This window comes from Leiobunum rupestre, chromosome 3 (genome assembly GCF_980474605.1).
Source record: "Leiobunum rupestre chromosome 3, qqLeiRupe1.1.hap1, whole genome shotgun sequence".
Classification (NCBI taxonomy): domain Eukaryota; kingdom Metazoa; phylum Arthropoda; class Arachnida; order Opiliones; family Sclerosomatidae; genus Leiobunum; species Leiobunum rupestre.
The window spans coordinates 39,262,499-39,281,954 of NC_143386.1; the positions used below are offsets into that span (position 1 = coordinate 39,262,499).

At 37.8% G+C, this 19,456-nt stretch overlaps 2 protein-coding genes across 4 annotated transcripts in view; one reads left to right on the forward strand and one right to left on the reverse strand.

The window, feature by feature from the left end:
- The first annotated feature begins 2,526 nt into the window (after positions 1–2,526).
- LOC149951735 (uncharacterized) overlaps positions 2,527–19,456 on the forward strand; it is a 52,227-nt gene continuing 35,297 nt past the window's right edge. The window contains exon 1 of one of the 3 annotated variants that reach the window (XM_090168188.1): positions 2,527–2,717. The gene's annotated coding sequence lies outside the window, so the exon portion shown is untranslated. Of the gene's footprint in view, positions 2,718–6,840; positions 6,893–7,173; positions 7,200–19,456 lie in introns of those variants that run through there. The other 2 variants (XM_090168186.1, XM_090168187.1) reach the window with 2 other exon arrangements.
- LOC149951736 (uncharacterized) lies at positions 13,257–15,363 on the reverse strand. Its single transcript, XM_090169654.1, has 5 exons — positions 15,249–15,363; positions 15,104–15,191; positions 14,694–15,037; positions 13,916–14,581; positions 13,257–13,699 (listed from the first exon to the last, which is right to left on the reverse strand). The coding sequence occupies exons 1-5, from the start codon at positions 15,361–15,363 to the stop codon at positions 13,257–13,259; spliced, it is 1,656 nt and encodes a 551-aa protein (XP_090025780.1).

Sequence of the window (19,456 nt, forward strand, 5' to 3'; positions counted from 1 at the left end):
CAAACAATAAAATACCCACTTTTACCCATTTTAAATTTAAAAATACTCTGAAAATACCCATAAAAAACAACGATTTAAAAAATGTAGTTAAATTATCACAGTTTTTTCTTTAATTTTTACAAAGAAAAAGACATTCATATTAATGGTAGGTATGCAATTCGTTTACTAAGGGACAAAAATAATATTTTTGTCTGCTCCAATCAGCAAAGCTGACAACAGAGAAAAACCTAAAAAGGTCTCGACATAAGCAAAACCAGTTTTACACTTACGGCCAGCTTAGTTACACTTTGTAAAAAAGGGATATTATATTTCCTGGTAGATTATTTTAAAATTTTTTAAATACACTCAAATTTCCCATAAAATGTTCAAAATACCCTCATTTTACCCATTACCCTCAATCTCGAAAAAAAATCCCTCTAAATTATAGAGGTCAATTTTACGCGAAATAGGGTAAAATACCTTCAAAGTGGAAGCACTGCTTCTTACTTTCGTTAAGAAGTTTTAATACAAACGGTATGGGTAATGGACGTGCAAGCTACTCTTTATATGGTCCTTGGCGCTGCGGCCTAAATAGAGGTGCCAGAAATAAGGACTAGTTCGGAGATTTCACTGCGCTCTCCTGGGATGGCCTTGAAACTCAACAAGTTAGAAAAAGACCCACGGTTATTCGACCAGTTTGCAAACTATTTGAAAATACCAAATACTTTTTCCTTATCTTTTCGAATATTCGACTATTTGATAAAAATTCAATTATTCGCGAACTTTTCCAAGCGCTATTCGATTTGGTATTCGATCGAATTATTTGGTCTGACCAAATATTTTGAACACCCCTAGTTATTAACCACTGGAAATTGTGGTGAATTAAAATTAAAGGAATATTTTTCAGCATTGAAAGTTAGTTTATACTCATTTTAAATTTAATTTCCAAATTACTCGAATAATACCAGCTCCTAATCAAGTATACTCGATAACCCTACTCGTTACAAATTTTACTCGAGGTTTTTCTGATTTACTTGACTTGAATAAGAGAAAATTTCCCCTTAATCAAGTACTCGAATACTCGATGAAAAAAATTTCGAACTCGATACCCGACTCGATTGCCTAAAGCCACTACTCCCACAGTCCTAGTGAATTCGCATTGGAGTGTACAAACATGCCACAGCCGTCGTTACACCGACCTTCAAATCCAAAGACTAATAATATAACATTGGACCTACAAATTGCAAAATATTCAAGCAGAATCACTAAAAAAATTAAAACACCTCGAATTAATTTAGTGGTCCCGTGGACCAGTAACCCCCCCTCCAATTTAATTAATAAACTGGTCCGGGCAATATTTAAACTGGTCATTTGCCCACTGCCACCGCCTTATTTCCCACGCTGGCACACGATACTTCTATAGATAGACCCGGATATGATAAAAACGATATGATGAAAATAAACACGGGGAAATACCGGAAACCCCCACTAAAGACGCGAAAAACCGGGGCGAAATGAACACGTAGCAGCTAGTTTGGATAAATATATTTAAATTGGGTATATTTAGTTAAATATATGTAAATTGGTTAACTAATTGGGTAATTAATTTTAGATACACGTAAACTGGAGATATATACAGGTAAATCTACCTAAATTAGTATTTTTGGTAGTTATAATTGAATAAATTAGGTATTATGCTGCTGCAAGTAAATCTGGATAAATATAAGTAAACTGGGTAAATTTGGGTAGATAAATGTAAGCTTTGCTAGGATAAAGAAACAAATCCTTGAAATGCAATTACCTAGAGTTAATTCAATAATGACAAAGAAATAAATTACAATAACTTTTGTATCTCACAAGTTAAGATTAATTTTTAATTTCTCAAGTCCCGTGTTGTCTTAGTTTAAACAATATTTACATAAGATGGTACTTCAGATATTGGCATATCACGATGAATGTGAATCCCGTAAACGATGTCTATTGTTTTACTGAAATAGAAGAATTTAAATTTCCTTCAATAATTTTTTTAATTGGTTATAAGGAAAATGAAACACTTTTTGCCAGAGAAAATTTTAATAGTATGTGCACTATATCCATGGAATGCTTATCGTGGCAAATTTTCGTCTCGATGTGGCTGAGGGTTTTGTTTGACGTCACTATGTTAATTTAACAAACTAAGTCAGAGGGTCGCGCGCAGAGGGGATTTTTTCTCTCGTAGGCGGGGCCAAAGACGTCAGAGTGATCATTTATATTTTTTTCTGCTATTGCTGTAACACGTATCTGTTAAAAGTAATCAAATTTATAAAAGTTTGGATATTAATTAATTGTTTTATTATATTCACGAGGATAATTCAAAATTTACGCTTTAGGAATTCTATTTCATCTACTATGGCGTCATCGGTTTTAGTTTTCAATGATTTTTTTATTGCATATGTCTATTGGTGTGCTTTTGTTTGTTAAAATCCATAATTACCATCATATTTAGTCGATTAGAAAATTATTTCCGTTTTTACTGTCGAAAGACAAATTTTAATGTTTGGTTGTTTAGGTACGTCCATATATAACAATTGCTTTTTCACGTAGCCTACTGTATCCTACAATGTTATTTTTACAACTTTTGGAATTTTGGTATATTGACCATGTAGTTGGTCGCTTGTTAGCTTATAAAGATAATTACTCCTAATTCTACAAATAATTCCTCTTCTAATACAAAGTATTATCAACCTAATTCAATTAAGGTAAGCAAGATTATTATTTAAAATTTTATGGATCAATTCAAAAGATATGTATGGAAATTACCAATATTTAAAAAAAAACTTGTAGCCAACCCTTGGTCACGAATATCGTTTTTACACACAATCCTAAGGATTTGTGTGTATTAGTCTCACCACGGCCAACTTTGATGTCTAGCGCATCTCTCGCGCTACAGCGGCCATCTCATTCGTTTACGTTTCTGTGTTAACCTATGAGCAAAAGATGTGTTCGACGTCAGCGCCCCTAGCCAGTGGCGTAGCTGAGAACTCAGAGGCTCCCCCGCAAAAATATCTTTGAGGCCCCTCTTATTAATTTTTTTATGGTTAGCGGGGCCCCTCCCCGAAGCTCGAGGCCCCCCCGCACCGCGGGCCCTGCGGACCATCAGCTACGCCACTGCCCCTAGCGGATTATTATTTTTAGTATAGTTTTTACTTTGAAGACAATATAACCAAAGAGTATAAAAACTACGTAACCTAGAGATATAATGACGGTCGAAAGCAGTAAAGGAAGTTGTAGCAACCGGGGGGGAAGGCACTCAGTGAATTTGCACTTCAAATTTCGGTACCGCAGCGCCACTACGGCAGTATTTAGTACAATAAATAATAAAACCGGAGTAAAATGGCAGTTACGGTGTTGCGGAGGTGCTAAATTTGGCATTTTGGATATTTAATTGTCTAATATCTGTCAATTCAAAAAAGTGACAGTAATTGGTTACTGTTTCGTGATTTTTATAGTTAGAATTTGTGGATTCGTTGTTTCGGTGTTTATTTTCAAAAAGTGAAGAATAAGGCGTTTGTTCTCTAACGTTGTCAAGTCCTAAAGGTAACCAATTCCTTAAGGAATTTTCAAGAATGTTGAACTAAATCAAAATGATTGCCACTTAAAACTGCCGTAGTGGCGCTGCGGTACCGAAATTTGAAGTGCAAATTCACTGAGTGACTCCCCCCCTCCCCCCCGGTTGCTACAACTTCCTTTACTGCTTTCGACCGTCATTATATCTCTAGGTTACGTAGTTTTTATACTCTTTGATATAACAACCAAGCGTGGCGCTGACCTCCTACACATTATAGTAGAGTTTATAGGGGGAAAATCCTTGCTCGCGGAATTTCGACGAATGTGTTGGCCGCTGAAGCGTGAACAGCGCGTGATCAAAGTTGGCCGTGGTCTCACGTACAGTGTAGCCGTTGCCGATGCGGATGGCGCCGTGTCGCGCATATCTCTTCAACGGTTAGGGCTAGAAGAGTAAATAATATCTCGTTCGAGTGTACATGCATCGCCATTGATAGCCTTTCATAAATTTTTGAAATCGAAGCCCAAGAAGTTGGGCATTTGCCCAATTTACCGTTTCCGGTGGTTGATATTTTCTTTAAATTTAAGTCCGATAACGTTAAAAAATATTATTGGATAGATTAGGATCCAACGGACCTACAACTTCGGTTATATCAGTAAATATTAATGTTTAGTATGGTTTTCGGGGTAATTTAAGGGACCCCAATGTTCGTGGTTTTATATTTCCGCCTGAAAGTCGACATAACGTTCCTTAATTTAAGTCCGATTTTCATGAAAGTTATATTTTTGAATAGCTGTGGTTTCCATATAACCTAGAATTTGCATTTTCCAAGGCCGTTCTAATATGACCCAAAGTAACAAATAAGTGTGACACTTATCGGAGTAATACGCGAAGCTTACAACGTATGACCTGAAGTAACAAAGAAGTGTGACACTTTTCGGAGCAGTACGCGATGCTTGCAACGTATGACCAGAAGTAACAAATCAGTGTAAATACAATTATGTGTGGCCGTGGATATATATTGGTTGTGATACGGGCGTTGGAGGTTACTGTGAATAGCTCAAACAAACTTAACACATTAGAAGGATTGTGTGTATTCTGACCGTCGTACGTTGTAACGAAATGTGTACCTTTAACTATTAAACTAATTAATAATTAGCTACGTTCTCAACCTTCGCTACATTAATCGAACTAAAAACGACTGGCCCGGGGGCTCGCGTCACTTTCACTATTGGGGTGAGCGAGGTTGTTAAAATAGTCTAGGGGTATTTGTAATTAGGGTTAGTCTGTCTAGGGGTATGCTTAAATCTAGAAAAATGTAAGAGGTAATGAGGTTTGCCATTAATGATTTAATAAAAACCATTGCATCATGAAATTAGTGGGAACAACTTTACGTACGTACGGGTGTAATATAAGGGCAAACTTAAATATTAAATTGAAAGGTTACTTATATACAGACATTGAAAAGGTAATACAGACAAGAAAAATATATAAATAAATTTACGACATCGTTTGGAGTCCTCCTGAAGTTCAGATACGGCGATGCCCGTTAATCGTTGATTGCGGTTCCGCGCAAGAGTTCACAACACACCAGTCCTGGTGAAGCACGTTCATAGAAAACGTTGGAATTTTCCACACATTGACTTATTTGTGACGGACGAACCCGGTCACCAAGCAGGGACTATGTCCCGGTTAAATCGCGGAACTCGACCCGATCGTGAAATCTATCGCACGTCTTGTTTGGTTTTGATGTATTTCAGGTCTCCTACCGTCTCCAGCAACTCCTCGTCCAACTCTCTTAGAAAATTTGCTGAGTCCCGTTTTTAAACTGGCACAGATCACGTGGCCGTCCAAGCGTCATAGCTTTTTGACCAATCGTGACCCGTGTCCCGGAAACTCTAGATGGTCACTCTCCAAGGGAGATCGTGAGAACCAAAACCATGGTCCGAACACTTCAAACGTTTGCCGCACTTCTCGCGGAAATAAAACTGACAAATTATTTTTGACGAAGGTCGCCGACGTGGCTAGCACTATAAATCACCACATATGAACAATACACAAAAATACTTTGACAGGGCAATACCAATTTGGAAATTGCCCTGGGAAAAATACAGAGCCATTCCCACGAAAATATATTTCCGTGGAAACACAAGTTAATGGCTTCAAGAATATGGCAAACCTCAACTTATGGGGATAAATTTAGAATATGGGTTTTTACTCTTAAAACATCAATGGAAGGGATAGGAAGATACCAAGCTAAGCCCAACAACTACGGTGCCGTGAGTCGGCATAGATAAAGGACTCGAAGGGGGACCATGGCCCGTGTTCCCAGGACGACCCTCTATTAAACAAGGGGGAGACCCATCAACTGTCACTCGGGCACCAGTGTCCAGGTAGTTTCATGGGTTTCCACGAATTGGAAATGACTAAAAGAAATTGTATGGTACAATATTTCACGGACTTGCGAAACTGCAGAATTTATAGAAATATAATATTTATATTTTTAAAATAAACGATTTAATTAGGACTTAGGCTTACTAAGGCTTATTTTGCGTTACAACGTCTTGTTATTCTAAAGATGCCGTATCAATACGGTGTTTTCATTTTTAACGGGAAAAGATTGGCGAGTTATCTGACAGGGTTCGTACACGACCTGGAGTACCTGAAAAACCTGGAAAAGTCAGGGAATTTGAAAATGTTTCCAAAAGGTCAGGGAAAAGTCAGGGAATTTGAAATAGATTCCAAATGGTCAGGGAATAGTCAGGGAAATTTTAAAATGGTCCAAAATAGTAAGAGAATTGTAAAATGATCCCAAAAAAATCCGACCTATAAATTTTTGAAAGATGTATTAAATTGTGTAATCAATATTTTCCAAGATTTTACCCTTAAAACATTAATTTATTATACAAAAAATGGTCAGGGAAATTTGGCCATTTGGTCAGGGAAAACCTGGAAATGTCAGGGAATTTAATTTCGGAAATTTTGTACTAACCCTGTGCTGGGTTAAAAATATTTCCGTTCCCCACAGTTAGTCCTAAAGCTTTGAATTTTCCGATAAAATTAAATGTGGAATTGGAAAATACAAAAATAGAAACGTTTATTTCCAATTAAGTGTTCTTATTCTAGACTAGTCTAGAGGCTTAGATTTACTTTTGGATTCGAAAAAATGTGGCGAAAATGTCACGAAATTAAAATTTGCGAACAATATTAGGCTAATCATGAAATGAAAACCTTTCTTCTTTTCGGAAAAATACGGAAATATTCCATTAAAATGATAAAACCTACCAAAGGAGTTATCCTGTAAAAATTATAAATTTTTGGGAATTTACGCTGTGGAACAGAAACGTATCTATGCGGTTTCTGACTCGTGTTAGCCAAAAACATCGATTGTTACAAATGTTGGCTCGCCTGAGTTGAACATAAATGTTTTCATTGAAATCTTACTCTTACGAGAGCTGGCCGCCCAAACAAAATATTTTATAATTCCTTTTTATTTAAATTTTACTGTATTTCAGGGATTTCTAGAATTGGTTTTATCGATAACGAACAATACAAGACTTTCTGGTTGTATTTGCGAATCAAGTTCAAAATTCCAAAAGAAAATTTGAACCAAACTTGTAAATCGTGATTGTGGCAAAATGAGTGGCCGAGAAGACAAGAAGTTCCAGTGCACAGAGTGCGATTACGCTACGAGCCACGAGTGTGCTTTGATTCGCCACCAAAGAACTCACTCCGGTGAAAAGCCATTTCAGTGTGACCAGTGTAGGTACGCGTCTGCACAGGTGGGTGCTTTGATCCTCCACAAAAGAACTCATTCGGGTGATAAATCATTTCAGTGTGACCAGTGTGAGTACGCTTCTGCACAGAAGTGTAATCTGATTGCCCACCAAAGAACTCATTCGGGTGATAAACCATTTCATTGTGACCAATGTAGGTACACGTCTGCACAGAAGGGTGCTTTGATTGCCCACAAAAGAACTCATTCGGGTGATAAACCATTTCAGTGTGACCATTGTGAGTACGCGTCTACAGAGAAGAGTAATTTGATTGCCCACAAAAGAACTCATTCTGGTGATAAACCATTTCAGTGCGACCAGTGTAGGTACGCGTCTGCACAGAAGGGTGATTTGATTGCGCACAAAAGAACTCATTCTGGTGATAAACCATTTCAGTGTGGCCAATGTAGGTACGCGTCTGCACAGAAGAGTTTGATTGCCCACAAAAGAACTCATTCTGGTGATAAACCATTTCAGTGTGACCAGTGTAGCTACGCGTCTGCAACGAAGGGTGATTTGAATCGCCACAGAAGAACTCACTCTGAAGAAAACCCATTTCATTGTGACCAGTGTAGCTATGCGTCTGCAAGTAATATTGGTTTGATTCGCCACAGAAGAACACACTCCGGCGAAAAACCATTTCAGTGTGATCAGTGTAGCTACGCGTCTGCGACTAAGGGTAATTTGATCCGCCACAAAAGAAGACACTCGGACGAGAAGCCCTTTGGATGTTCAAAGTGCCTATATCGAACCAAACATAAATACATTGTACTTCGCCACAAAAGAGCCCGTCACTCTCAAGTGGAAAAGACCCACAAATGCCCCTGTGGCGACCGGAACTGCGCTACCAATAAAACCCTCCAAGGTCCCCTTCGAGTTCATGGTCCATCTGGAAACCAAATTGGCGCATCGAACAGTCACCAGCCAGAACTAGCCTGCCAATCACAACCACGTCAATTTGACTCCTCTGGTCGTCAAAAGGGGGGCAGGTATTGTTTGGTGCTTATGCGACGTGTGACGAAGGAACAGATTGAATCTCTCACTGAAAAGACCCACCGCGTCCATGCCGTGAAAGCGGAAGTAGGTGAACCTAATGCTGACACCGCAACCATAAAGAAAGAAATGGTTTCCGGCTCTGAATGTCTCGACATCGATGTCAGCAGCGTCAAACGAGAGCCTTTTTTTGGCTTCATCGACCAATTTCCGGTTCCTTCAGTCGTAAAGAGACAAGAGTTGGAATATTGCCCAGTTGGGGACATTAACGAGGGGGTCCCAAGGAACCCAGACATCAAGATCGAGGCTCCTCCCGAAGACGAAAATTTGTGATTTTTTCGGACGAAACTAACGAAAGTCAATTATTCTTTTTCATTCCGGGTATTTGTTTCCAACTGATTTACTTTTCAAAGTATATTTGATCAACTTAGAAAATTCCTTCAAAACGACTCTTTGGTGGACGTTTTCATAGAACTATTTTCCATTTATTTACTCTTTCAGATATTGTACTATTTGATTGATAAAGTATTTTTGCTAATAAAATCAGTATTTTGTTCAAAATACAAAAAAATTATTTAAAATATAATACTAAATACATTTCTTTAAAGTATATGAAATAAAATGTGAAACACTGAAAAAGTATTTTAAATATAATACAAAATACTGAAAAAGTATTTTAAATATAATACAAAATACTGAAAAAGTATTTTAAATACTACCCAACACTTACAATATAAATTAATGTTTAATTTAATCTTCCTTTCGCACTAGAAACAAGGCTAATAGAAGTGTAACAGAAGCCCGGGATTCAGAAATGATTTTACATAATAAGAGAAATTCAGATGAATCTTTGGGTTTTTAGATAGTTTCTATAAAATTAAACAACCAATTGTCATTGAGAGTTCAGCAAACTTTGTTACTAGAAAAAATGCTAAAACACGAATTTGAAGATGGATCAGGTAGATTTATTTCTAAATGTAACCCCAAATATATTTAAGTAAAAGTTATTTACCAATTATTGTCTAGGAAAGCTTTAAATTATAAAGCGATAATACAGAAAAGATTTGATACATTATGTAAAACACTATCTATTAAATGCAAGGAAGTTGTTGATCGTTTTCCTGCAACAATGCTACCAATGAATCGTATTTTTGGGAAATGTCGTATCAACCATGCACAAATATGATGGATGAAAAACCACTTGTAATTGATGTTAAAGGACGAGTACATAACATACTTCCTCTATAGGCCAGGACAGATAAAATAAAAATGGGCCGTATACGGGGAATTTTAGGTAAAAGCTGGATTTTGGAGTAGAAATAGTACTTACCATTAGAAACAATATACTGAAAGTCCCAAGCTGAAGGACGCTTGCGTTCCAAGATGGCCGACGCGCGATTTACTATATTGCCTATAACTTCGGTTCTAATTGTCACAATATATCAATTAAAAGCTACAACCATGCACTACATTTCATTTGGTATAATGTTATTAGCTATATGTAGCCATTCTTTAAAATCCACGCTTTTTAAATTTACCCACCCACTTTTCTTTTGACAATTTTGAATATTATTCAAAACGCACATATAAATTAAAATATTCGTGTCCATTGACATATATAACTAAAACATATCTTTGATTCGAGATATTGTGTAAGAAAATCCAACTAACAGGAGGAAAGATATTTTAAATATCATTTTTCGAAATTTCAAAAACAAGATGGTCAAGACCTAATTAATAAAGCCGGTTGATTAATTAATTAACGAGTTAATCCTCCTAGAGATAACAATGACGAAATAAATGCCAAAATTGATACTTTTATGTTAAGTCTTTAGCATTCAAGTTCGCGTCGTCGACATTTTCCAATATGGACGCTAATTTACGCTAATATTTTGGAAGCGAAAGTCGCTAAAAATACAATTTCAGTTGCAAAATTACTATCGAATCGTTTTTTCGACGCCTTTTTCACTTTTGGTTACCTAGCTGGGTATCTTTTACCAAGGTTTTGCGATTTTTAAGGGGAATGAATTTTAAAAGGAATAGCCCGGCACGGTAGTGACGTCTGGCGCTCAGAACCTCATTTAAATTTAACGGCCATCGAAAGGGGGGTAGGAGCGCAAGAGGACGCCGACTAACTTATTGGGGTTACTGCAATTAGCGAAGTGCAAAAAAAAATAATATTCCTGTCACCAAAGTCTGGCCCTAAATGGGTTAGAGTGTGCAATAACGGGTGGCTTTACAGTGGAGTCGGGCTCTTGTAACCCATAAGGCCGGTGGTGCGCTTGGAGATGATAGCTCTGATCAAATGGTCCTATCGGTCAGGTTTGGGCTGGAGAGGGTCCAGGCAAACTGGCCGCCTCGGCGGATTGGGTAGCCTGCTGTGGGGCTGCGAGCCTCCATATGAGGGCACGGCGGTCCTGTTTCCCGGCCTTTTGGGGTCCCACCGGGATCTCCGGTCCCAGCTGTGCCGGGTTACTTGGACTGCTATGCCCGTCATTCCCCTTTAGGAGCTCTTTCCAAAGGGTTTGACTCCTTACCTACGTAGGTAGGGTGTCGGCTGGAGTTGCTACAGCATCCACTCTTACTACCTCTGCTGTGTGCGAAGTGGGAATTGATCCGTCCATTGCTGCACCTTCTGCTGGGTTGAGTGGCTTGCGTCTAAGGTGCGACCATTAGTAGTAGGGTTCTGCTACCACTGCTGGATTTGTCACCTGTCCGGGCTAGGGGGACGCTGGCGTAGGGCACTATGATGATGGTCTTTGTTACTAGGTACACCGGGCTATAAATTCAGCCACACTGGTTCTGACTTCATCGAGCGTGTTGCGGGCCCCGTTGATAATAGAGATTCGATACTGGTCCTAGACATCACCGGGTTTCATTGCGGGCCCTATTAATAATTGAGCTTCTTTAAGGCCCTGTACATCATTGGGCTTCGCTGTGGGCCCTATTAATACCGATATCATGGGAACTCGTTACGAGCCGGTATCATCAGAACGTTTTATAGGCCCCTGATATCATCCAACCTCGTTACGGGCCCTAGAAAGCTTGGAGCATCGTTGCAGGCCCCAGATTTCATCAAACCTTGTTATCGGGCCCCAGATACCATTAAACCTCATTACGCGCCCCAGATAGTATTAAACCTCATTACAGGTATTTCGATGTAAAATGATCTGGTTCACACTTCTCTAATTGTAACTAATCTAATTGTTCTAGTAATAATTTATACTGACCTCCCTGTAAGCGAGCTATGCCACATGAATAGTTAAGGTTTTTCGTGAATTTCAATATCGCTTGTGGTAGTGCCCTAAAGTTAAACAAAGACCAAATATTCTACAGAGCGGTCGTTATCTGGGAGAATTCCCCCCTCTGACGTCGGAAAATGTCCTCCCCCCTTATTTAACTTTCTTTAATGAATCGATTTCCGTTTATGTTCCCTTGTTTATAATTTTTTATGTTAAATCCTTATTTCCCTGAACTAATAGACATGATAGATGTCTGACAGACAATCCGAAAATTAGTATAAGACGTGTCCGATAATAGGGTTTTAATTACAATACGTAATCGAATTGTTTCTTTGCAATAAGAAAACGCAAAGCCATTTTTACTATAACAATTTATAGTGAAATATTCGGTATTTTCATTGATACCCAGAATGTATAATTAACAACTACTAAAGTACTTGAAAATAATATCCAAAAACCGGAGGGAAAGTAATTTCCTCTCTTCCTTCTTAATTTCACACAAAGAAAACTTAGTGACCATAGTTCGATGCTGATTTCTTCTTGCCACAGCCTACAGGGGTCCGCACCCCTGTTAACTATTCTGAAATATAAATGGAGATAGCACCTATTTAAAAATGTATTTTGTTTGGTTTTTCTTTCGCGGGAGTTTTTTGTATAATATTAAAACGAATTCTGTCCGATAATAGGGGGACTGACCCTAATAATCTCGCTTACGTGGAACGTATTTCTAATTACATTTTGAGTGACCTTGAAGACCTGGTTCAAGGTCATTGACATTATCATTGTCATTTGTCCTCCTGAATGCTCAATGCAACCTAAAAATTTCAAATTCTTACATAAAACTCAATTTGAGTAATTGGCTCTGTATGGTTTTCTAGTTAACACCCTGTATATTAATTTTTCCCGCCAAACCGTTAGAGATACGGTTTTTTCATACAGTAATAAATGGTAGCTTTGGCTATGACCTTTAAAACGAATGATCATTTATCTCTCTATCTAGTGCCGTTCCGAAATTAGTGTATATACATAAAAAACGATGATTTCCCAACTTGAGGGGGGCGTAAAAGGGGGAGCGGTGCTCGGAATCATGGGGACTTTTCAGGTTTTGCTTAAATCGTAAATACAGCAACTTCAAACAGTTCTGGCGAACATTGGATTGTTTTGTACTTTTCGAGTGATAAGAACACGGAACATTTCGACTCCTTCGGAAACAGTTCTGATATATTTCGCTTCAATGACTTTGTCGAAAGAAATAGCAAAACTGTCATTTTCAATTCATTGCAACTACAGGGAAATCTCAGTGCAACGTGCGGGGGCTTCTGCGTGTAAAAATGTTTGATATTGTGATTAGATTTTCAAGAAAGTAAAATGTTAACGATACAATGATCAAAGAATTTATGTATTCCAAATATTCAATAAATATACAATAATTTTTATAAGTTTGTTTATTTCACAACATTTAATAATATTTTAATATCAATCAAACATTTATTTTATTAATTTTATCCACTTATGACTGTAGGACAGAGCACTCACACCATCGCCTAAAATGTACTTTTTGTCATCGCAAGGGTTTAGCGCTATTTTATTTTGCGAGATAGTAAATAGTTTGTTTGGAACTGGCAATTCTTAACATGGTGCTGGTAGTAACTACATTTTGAAATAACGAATCACAATAATTGGCGTTTGCAAATTCCTTTCGCGGTTTTCTTTTCGCCTTTTTCAGATAAGATAGAATACATCTTCGGCCGGAGAACGCAAAATAGGGACACCATCCATTTCGTCCTTCATTTTTCCGATGACTTTTTTGTTGACGTTGCTGAAGAGAGGGTGATCAACAGGGTAGCCCGAAAAATCAAACAGTTGGGAATCTTTCTGAGAATCCGTGTAGACATCTTTAGTTTGTATGTCGTACGTGAGGCTATCCGTGTCGGTGAAAAGGAGTCGTGCCCTGTTGCCGTAGGTTTTTCGGATGTACTGATACATAAATAATTTTGAGACACCGAGAATAGTGAAACCGGTATAGATGGGCCTATTCAACGTCAGCGACTTCTTCATTTGAATGCCCACCAGATCGTTATGAAAAATTGTGAACTTTTCAAATGCCGGAGAAGACGCTTTTTTGATGGCCCGTTCCGGTGTTTGAAAATTCTCCATCGTTTTACCTAAAAAATAAAAATAAAAAATTAAGTTTTTTTTAATTTTTTTTTAATTTAATCAAATTAATTACCAAACACGCTGTTATTTTGGAGCTTGAATAGGTCTTTTTCAAAATCATTCTTAGCTAGTTTTCTTTTTTTCCGTGTTGAAATTTATGAAAGGTTGGAGCCAGGGTTCTTGGTTGAAAGATAGAATTTTCTGAACGACCGTTAATTTCATACCCTTAGACATGTAATACTTCAGATTCCGATAGTGGAGTACATATCTTTGTTTTTTAGATAAACTTGGGACGGGTTTAGGAGGGGTTTCTTTCAAAGGAAGGTTTAGTTCTTTAAGCATTAACTTGTAGTAGTTGGAAAACATATCGATAGTAATTGTTTTAGATTGGGGGGCAAGTGGGTAGCAGTTGTGATCTTCATGCAGTTCCTCTGGATATTCCAAGTCAACCTCCAAAATGAATCCGTAAGACGACTCGTCTGATAACGGAATGACGTGGTTTACGGCGTTGGATAGTAGGTCTTTCACAGGTACCCAGACAAAGTTGCTGCTTGGAAGATAATCAACCATGGCGAAACCGTAGAGATTGTTCATGTCGAGATACATATTATAGTTAGAAGGCTGATCGGGATTGAATGTTTCGGGTATGTATTGATTATTGGCTTCTGCATAACGGTGGCTGATTATAGACACACCCCCTCTTATTCCACGTTCAATAAAAAGGTGCATGTCTATGTCTTGAAGAAGCTCAAAGCTTACTTTCGTCATGTGTAAAGCCGATTCCCAAGCGAACCCGGGCCCTGTAAAGGCGTGCGCGCAATCTAGCTTGTAGTATTCGAAACACATTTTACGAAATTTTTCGAACACGTCGGCTATTTGTAAACATCTGTCTGAACATATAAATCGTGCAATTCACCTGAAGGTAATAACAACGTTGACAAATATGTATTTCTCCACAAGCTATAGAAATTACCAAGATTTTTCAATTGAAAAGAATCCCACAAGTTTTGTACATTCTTATAGTTTTCATCGAAAATATGTTCGTCGGTTTCTCTTCGAATTGGCTCAAACTGATCATATAATCATATGGGTACGTAAGTTTCTTCAGCAAATGCCTCACTTGGTGGGAATGATAGAAAGTGTTGAGAATTGGGAATTTTCCGGCACCTCCTTTGGCTAAGTTGGAAATAAGAGTTTCGAGGGACGCCGGCATGAAACGAATTGAGTCAAGAAATCGGAGTCGGCCGAAGCTGAAACTTATGTATGTTTCGGTGTTTGAAGGAATAGTGGAAATGTTTTCTTCTTTTAGAAGACCGATCCTTTGCATGATGAGATGGGCATCGTAACTGCACATTAAAAAAAACTAATTCAGTTGATTACCAAATATAGTCGAATAAATTATAATAACGTACCGTGATAAGTTGTGCATATTTATTGGAATGAATTTCCCAACTCTTAGATTCAAATTACAACTATTATGGGCGACTCTACGAAACCGTTCTGAAAAGTAAATTGTTAAAGCACGGATACCAACTGATAGGATGAAATTAAAAATACCTGTAAAATGACAATGGTCTTTTACAGGCGGATCCTTCAAACTAAAACTGTCCAAACAAACGTAGCAGTGAGTTTCTGTTCGACACTTTTCTATTTCAGCCGCGGTTAAATCCATCGCAATAAGTCCGATATGACTTCTTCTTCCATCATAAAACTTTCCAGAAAAACGTCAATAGCGTCAGTTCCACGGTATGTGACTGGCGCGTTAGGCGTACCTAATTACGATAACAATATCGGAATCAAATGACTAACAGTATTTTAAAAGATAATCACTTTACCGTCTGGACCGACCACTACGTAGCTAAAGCCACACGCTATATGCTCTGATAATTTAGTGGTAGATGAGAGAGAAGAATCAGGCAAACACGTCTTAATTTTATCGATAATAGATTCGAAATCTGCGTAAATCACATAGGGGACCTATAATAATAAATTGCAAATTGATATCGGAAATTTAATAAGTTATACAAAAAAAAACCACCTTTTGCATCCAATCGTGTTTGCTGAATTTCAAAATTTTCTCATCCTCTTTGGGGATTTTGATTAATTGCGGATCGTGAATACTACAATTTTTTACGTGTTCCCGGTGATTTATTTCAGCGCGTGCACCTGAATGTAAACAAAACTGGCAGACGTAATTTTTGCCGTTATGTCTCGTGAAATTACATAACAGACGACTTAAATCTCGAATAAGGCAGAAATGTTGACTTTTTTCCGACACGAGCAAGAGAAGATCAATTAGTCGTTCTTCGGGCGCTTTGTTTTCCTAGCAGATATGCAAAGGGGGAATTTCATTATCAAACCCGAAAACGTTAATAGAGAGTTTGTTCTTTTTTTTCGAACTTTTTTAGGGTCAAAGTATTTAGAACAAAAGGGAAAGAAATCGCGGAACAATCTAGTTCAGAATCAAACCGCAAATATTGTTCGACCCTCGATCGGTTCAATTCAGTCGGGTGAAGTTTGGCCAAAATACACCAAATAAAACACTTTTCATCGTCTGATTTAAAAAAGTAACCCGCTTCCCACCGGTATTTTCCGGCGTTTCTATTGGCTATGGCGGGGGGTGGAGCTTATAAAAAAGGCGAAAGATATGAGAGCGGTAGTTAACGAATTCTTGAAAAGTTGTCTCTGGAACGCGTTTAAGATTCGAGAGTTCTCTTCCATATTATACTGGGGGCCTTCATTTCGCTGTTCAATCTCATTTTTTTCTTCCGTTTCCGAATTTCCTGGGGGCTTAGGGTTGTTTATGTGTATTCGAGAACGTCGTGATAGTCCTTGTCTACGCGCAAAACTATATCCACAGATAGTCCACTTATATTTTACACCTTCGTGTTGTTCTCGAACATGACGATTTAAATTGAACTTTTTCGGCCGTATTCTGCATGACCCCGCAAGTAAGAAGGGAACCGCCTACTTGCTTCGGCCCTACCATTCGACGAGAGCTCACCGATTTCCCTCTTCTTTCCCCTCTTGCTTGGCCAATTGAAGGGTTGCTTTAGTGTGACGTATTACTTGTTTTTAATTCCCAACTTCCGGTTAAAATTTTCCGACATTTTTAATATCATTTGTCAAGTGAATTTTGCCGAAACTGCAATGGGAGTTATTGCTGCTGTCGTGGGAATTGAAACGATAGGCTTAGCGGAAGAAGTAAATTTTTTTAACGAAGGTAGCATGGAATTGAGAATGTTTAGCTAAGCGCATCATTGAAGAAGCAGGTATTTAATATGTACTTTACAATCGTTGAACATAAGGTTATAATTAATTGGCGTTATTTTTTACAGATAAGGCTCTTTTCAACGTGTTTTGTCTAGTAACCACGAAACTGGGCTACGTTCAGTAACGCTCATCAACACAAGCGGCTTTCAGGTACAAAATGATAAAATTGAAGAGCCAATGGTACAATACTCTTTGTAAATTACGATTACATTATAAATTTGGAAATACAAATATTTTTATTTGCAGATGCATCCTACCGAATGAACATAATTAAAAATGCTGAATGTAACAATTATCTCCTCGCATATTACCACTCTTTATATATTCCAGATTTTTCACAGAAAGCCCCTATTCAGATGTAAATACTACAAGGTACTCCTCCGTACGACACTTATTCAATAATATGTACAAGTGTTTTATTTTAAGTGGTTCATTTTTAAGTATGTCTGGATATTATCCGTTACCAGTATTGTTATTTCTTGCATCAGTTTTTAGGTTGTTCCATTATTTTCATATCAGATGAGGAAATTTTGGGAGCTAGCAAAGCAGATTAACCACGAGTGCAACTGTGTCCCATCGATTATTCTGCTTATAGTTATGAGCACTGCTTTTATGCCGCTGAAGCTCTTCACATTTGGGTTCATTAAGATGGGGAATAGAGGCTTCCACTTCCTCCACAGTATATGAAGGGTCTTCATCACTCATTTTTAAACAATTGCTTAGTGCTTAACAAAATATTTCACAAAATCGAATTGAGTCAAATATTTATTTCACAAATTTCTACACATTTTCCAAACAATATACTAAAAACCTTTATTTATTTTTGTGATTGGGAGAAAAAAACCTGTAGGGATGGCGAATGGTTGAGCAGTTATTTTCATAGGTGGATTTAAGAGCCATCCCTATTTAAATACAGCCAATTATAGCAACATAAAAGGTGTAATTATCACCACTGCCTACATTTGGCTGTTGGAACAGAGCTCCAGCCGCTTAGTAGCTACTGATAATACAATCACTAATTCGCTACTCCTACAGGTTCCTATTTCGATATGGCTTATAGGTGCCTAATTTTATATAGCCTACAGGTTCATATTTCTTGTTAGAATTTAATTCCATAAAGTAAACAAACTAAAGAATATTCGTCACTTGTTGGAAACTTCACGAAGTTCTTCCGTTTTTCACGCGCAACTGAGTGGTCAAAGTTGGCTGTACTTTTATGTAAATTTTATTCAATAAATTGTTCACTAAAGCTGAATATGTAATAAAAATATTGTAAAAAATAATTATTTTTATTCTGTTTTAATTTCAAACAAGATTCAGATTACTATGGAAGGTTATTTTTAATTATTGTTATTATCATAAAAGATGTTGTTCTAAAGTTAATGAAATTTAAAGTAGATGGCATTGTTTTAGGGCTATTACTTTTTTGTGTGTAAGAAGATGGCATTACAAAAGTTTTGAATAAAAAATGAAAAATAGATGGCATTGCAAATTATCTTCCCTAAAATAACACTAGATGACACTGTACGCTTAATTTTGGTGTAGGGGGCGTTTTAACGTTATTTCCGGAACATTGGTCGTCAAGAGTCACGTCACACTAGTGACGTCGCTGCAGCCCTTCAATTGGCCAAGCAAGAGGGGAAGAAGAGGGAAATCAGTGAGCTCTCGTCGAATGGTAGCGCCGAAGTAAGTAGGCGTTTCCCTTCTTACTTGCGGGGTCATGCAGAATACGGCCGTTTATTAAACTCTTTCGAGCATACGTCACACGAAAATATGACAAACTCTCCGCTTAGGGGCTCACGATGAGAGACAAAGTGAAAGTCGAACTTATATACGCAATATCACGACCTTGTCTCCCGTATTAAATTTCAATCTCATTCCATCTGTCAGTCTGCTACGTAATTTTACACCTCCAAACCAATATCACGGTGATGTAGAGTGAGCTTATTATTAAATTTTTATTTTCAGAATGATATGAGTGAATAAGCTTACGGTAATTTAGTATAAGTTACTTATTGATACGAAATAAATATAAGGAATTTATATTTTATTTTAAATCATTCTGGTTATACAATTTTATTTACATGTCATAGCTTCCCTCCCTTGCGTCTTTTACTATTTGTTCGAAATCTATTATGTCTTCTAAATCATTAGTTAAGACTACTTTCTTCGGCTTCTTCTGGTGACCTGTCACTGTAGACGAGTTCTTTTTCTTACGCTTTTCGGTTTTGGAAGCTGCTGGTCTCGACGAAGATGAGCTTGAGGTGGAAGCCGTCGATACAGAGGATGGTGAAGTGGTGGAGAGGGCGAACGGATGATAACGTCAAAGTGTGTCAGAATTTATAGCCCGGTGTACCTAGTAACAGAGACTATACCACCGGAGGCCTATCATCATAGTGCCCTACGCCAGCGTCCACCTAGCCCGGACAGGTGACAAATCCAGCATGGGTAGCAGAACCCTACTACTGATGGTCGCACCTTTGACGCGAGCC

What these genes read in the sequence shown, in the direction of transcription:
- LOC149951736 (XM_090169654.1), bottom strand. Translation starts at nt 15,363, where the DNA reads ATGGATTTAACCGCGGCTGAAATAGAAAAGTGTCGAACAGAAACTCAC. An exon ending in AGACCATTGTCATTTTACAG is followed by an intron (nt 15,192 to 15,248) that starts GTATTTTTAATT and finishes TTTACTTTTCAG; the next exon opens with AACGGTTTCGTAGAGTCGCC. An exon ending in GAAGTATTACATGTCTAAGG is followed by an intron (nt 13,700 to 13,915) that starts GTATGAAATTAA and finishes TTTATTTTTTAG; the next exon opens with GTAAAACGATGGAGAATTTT.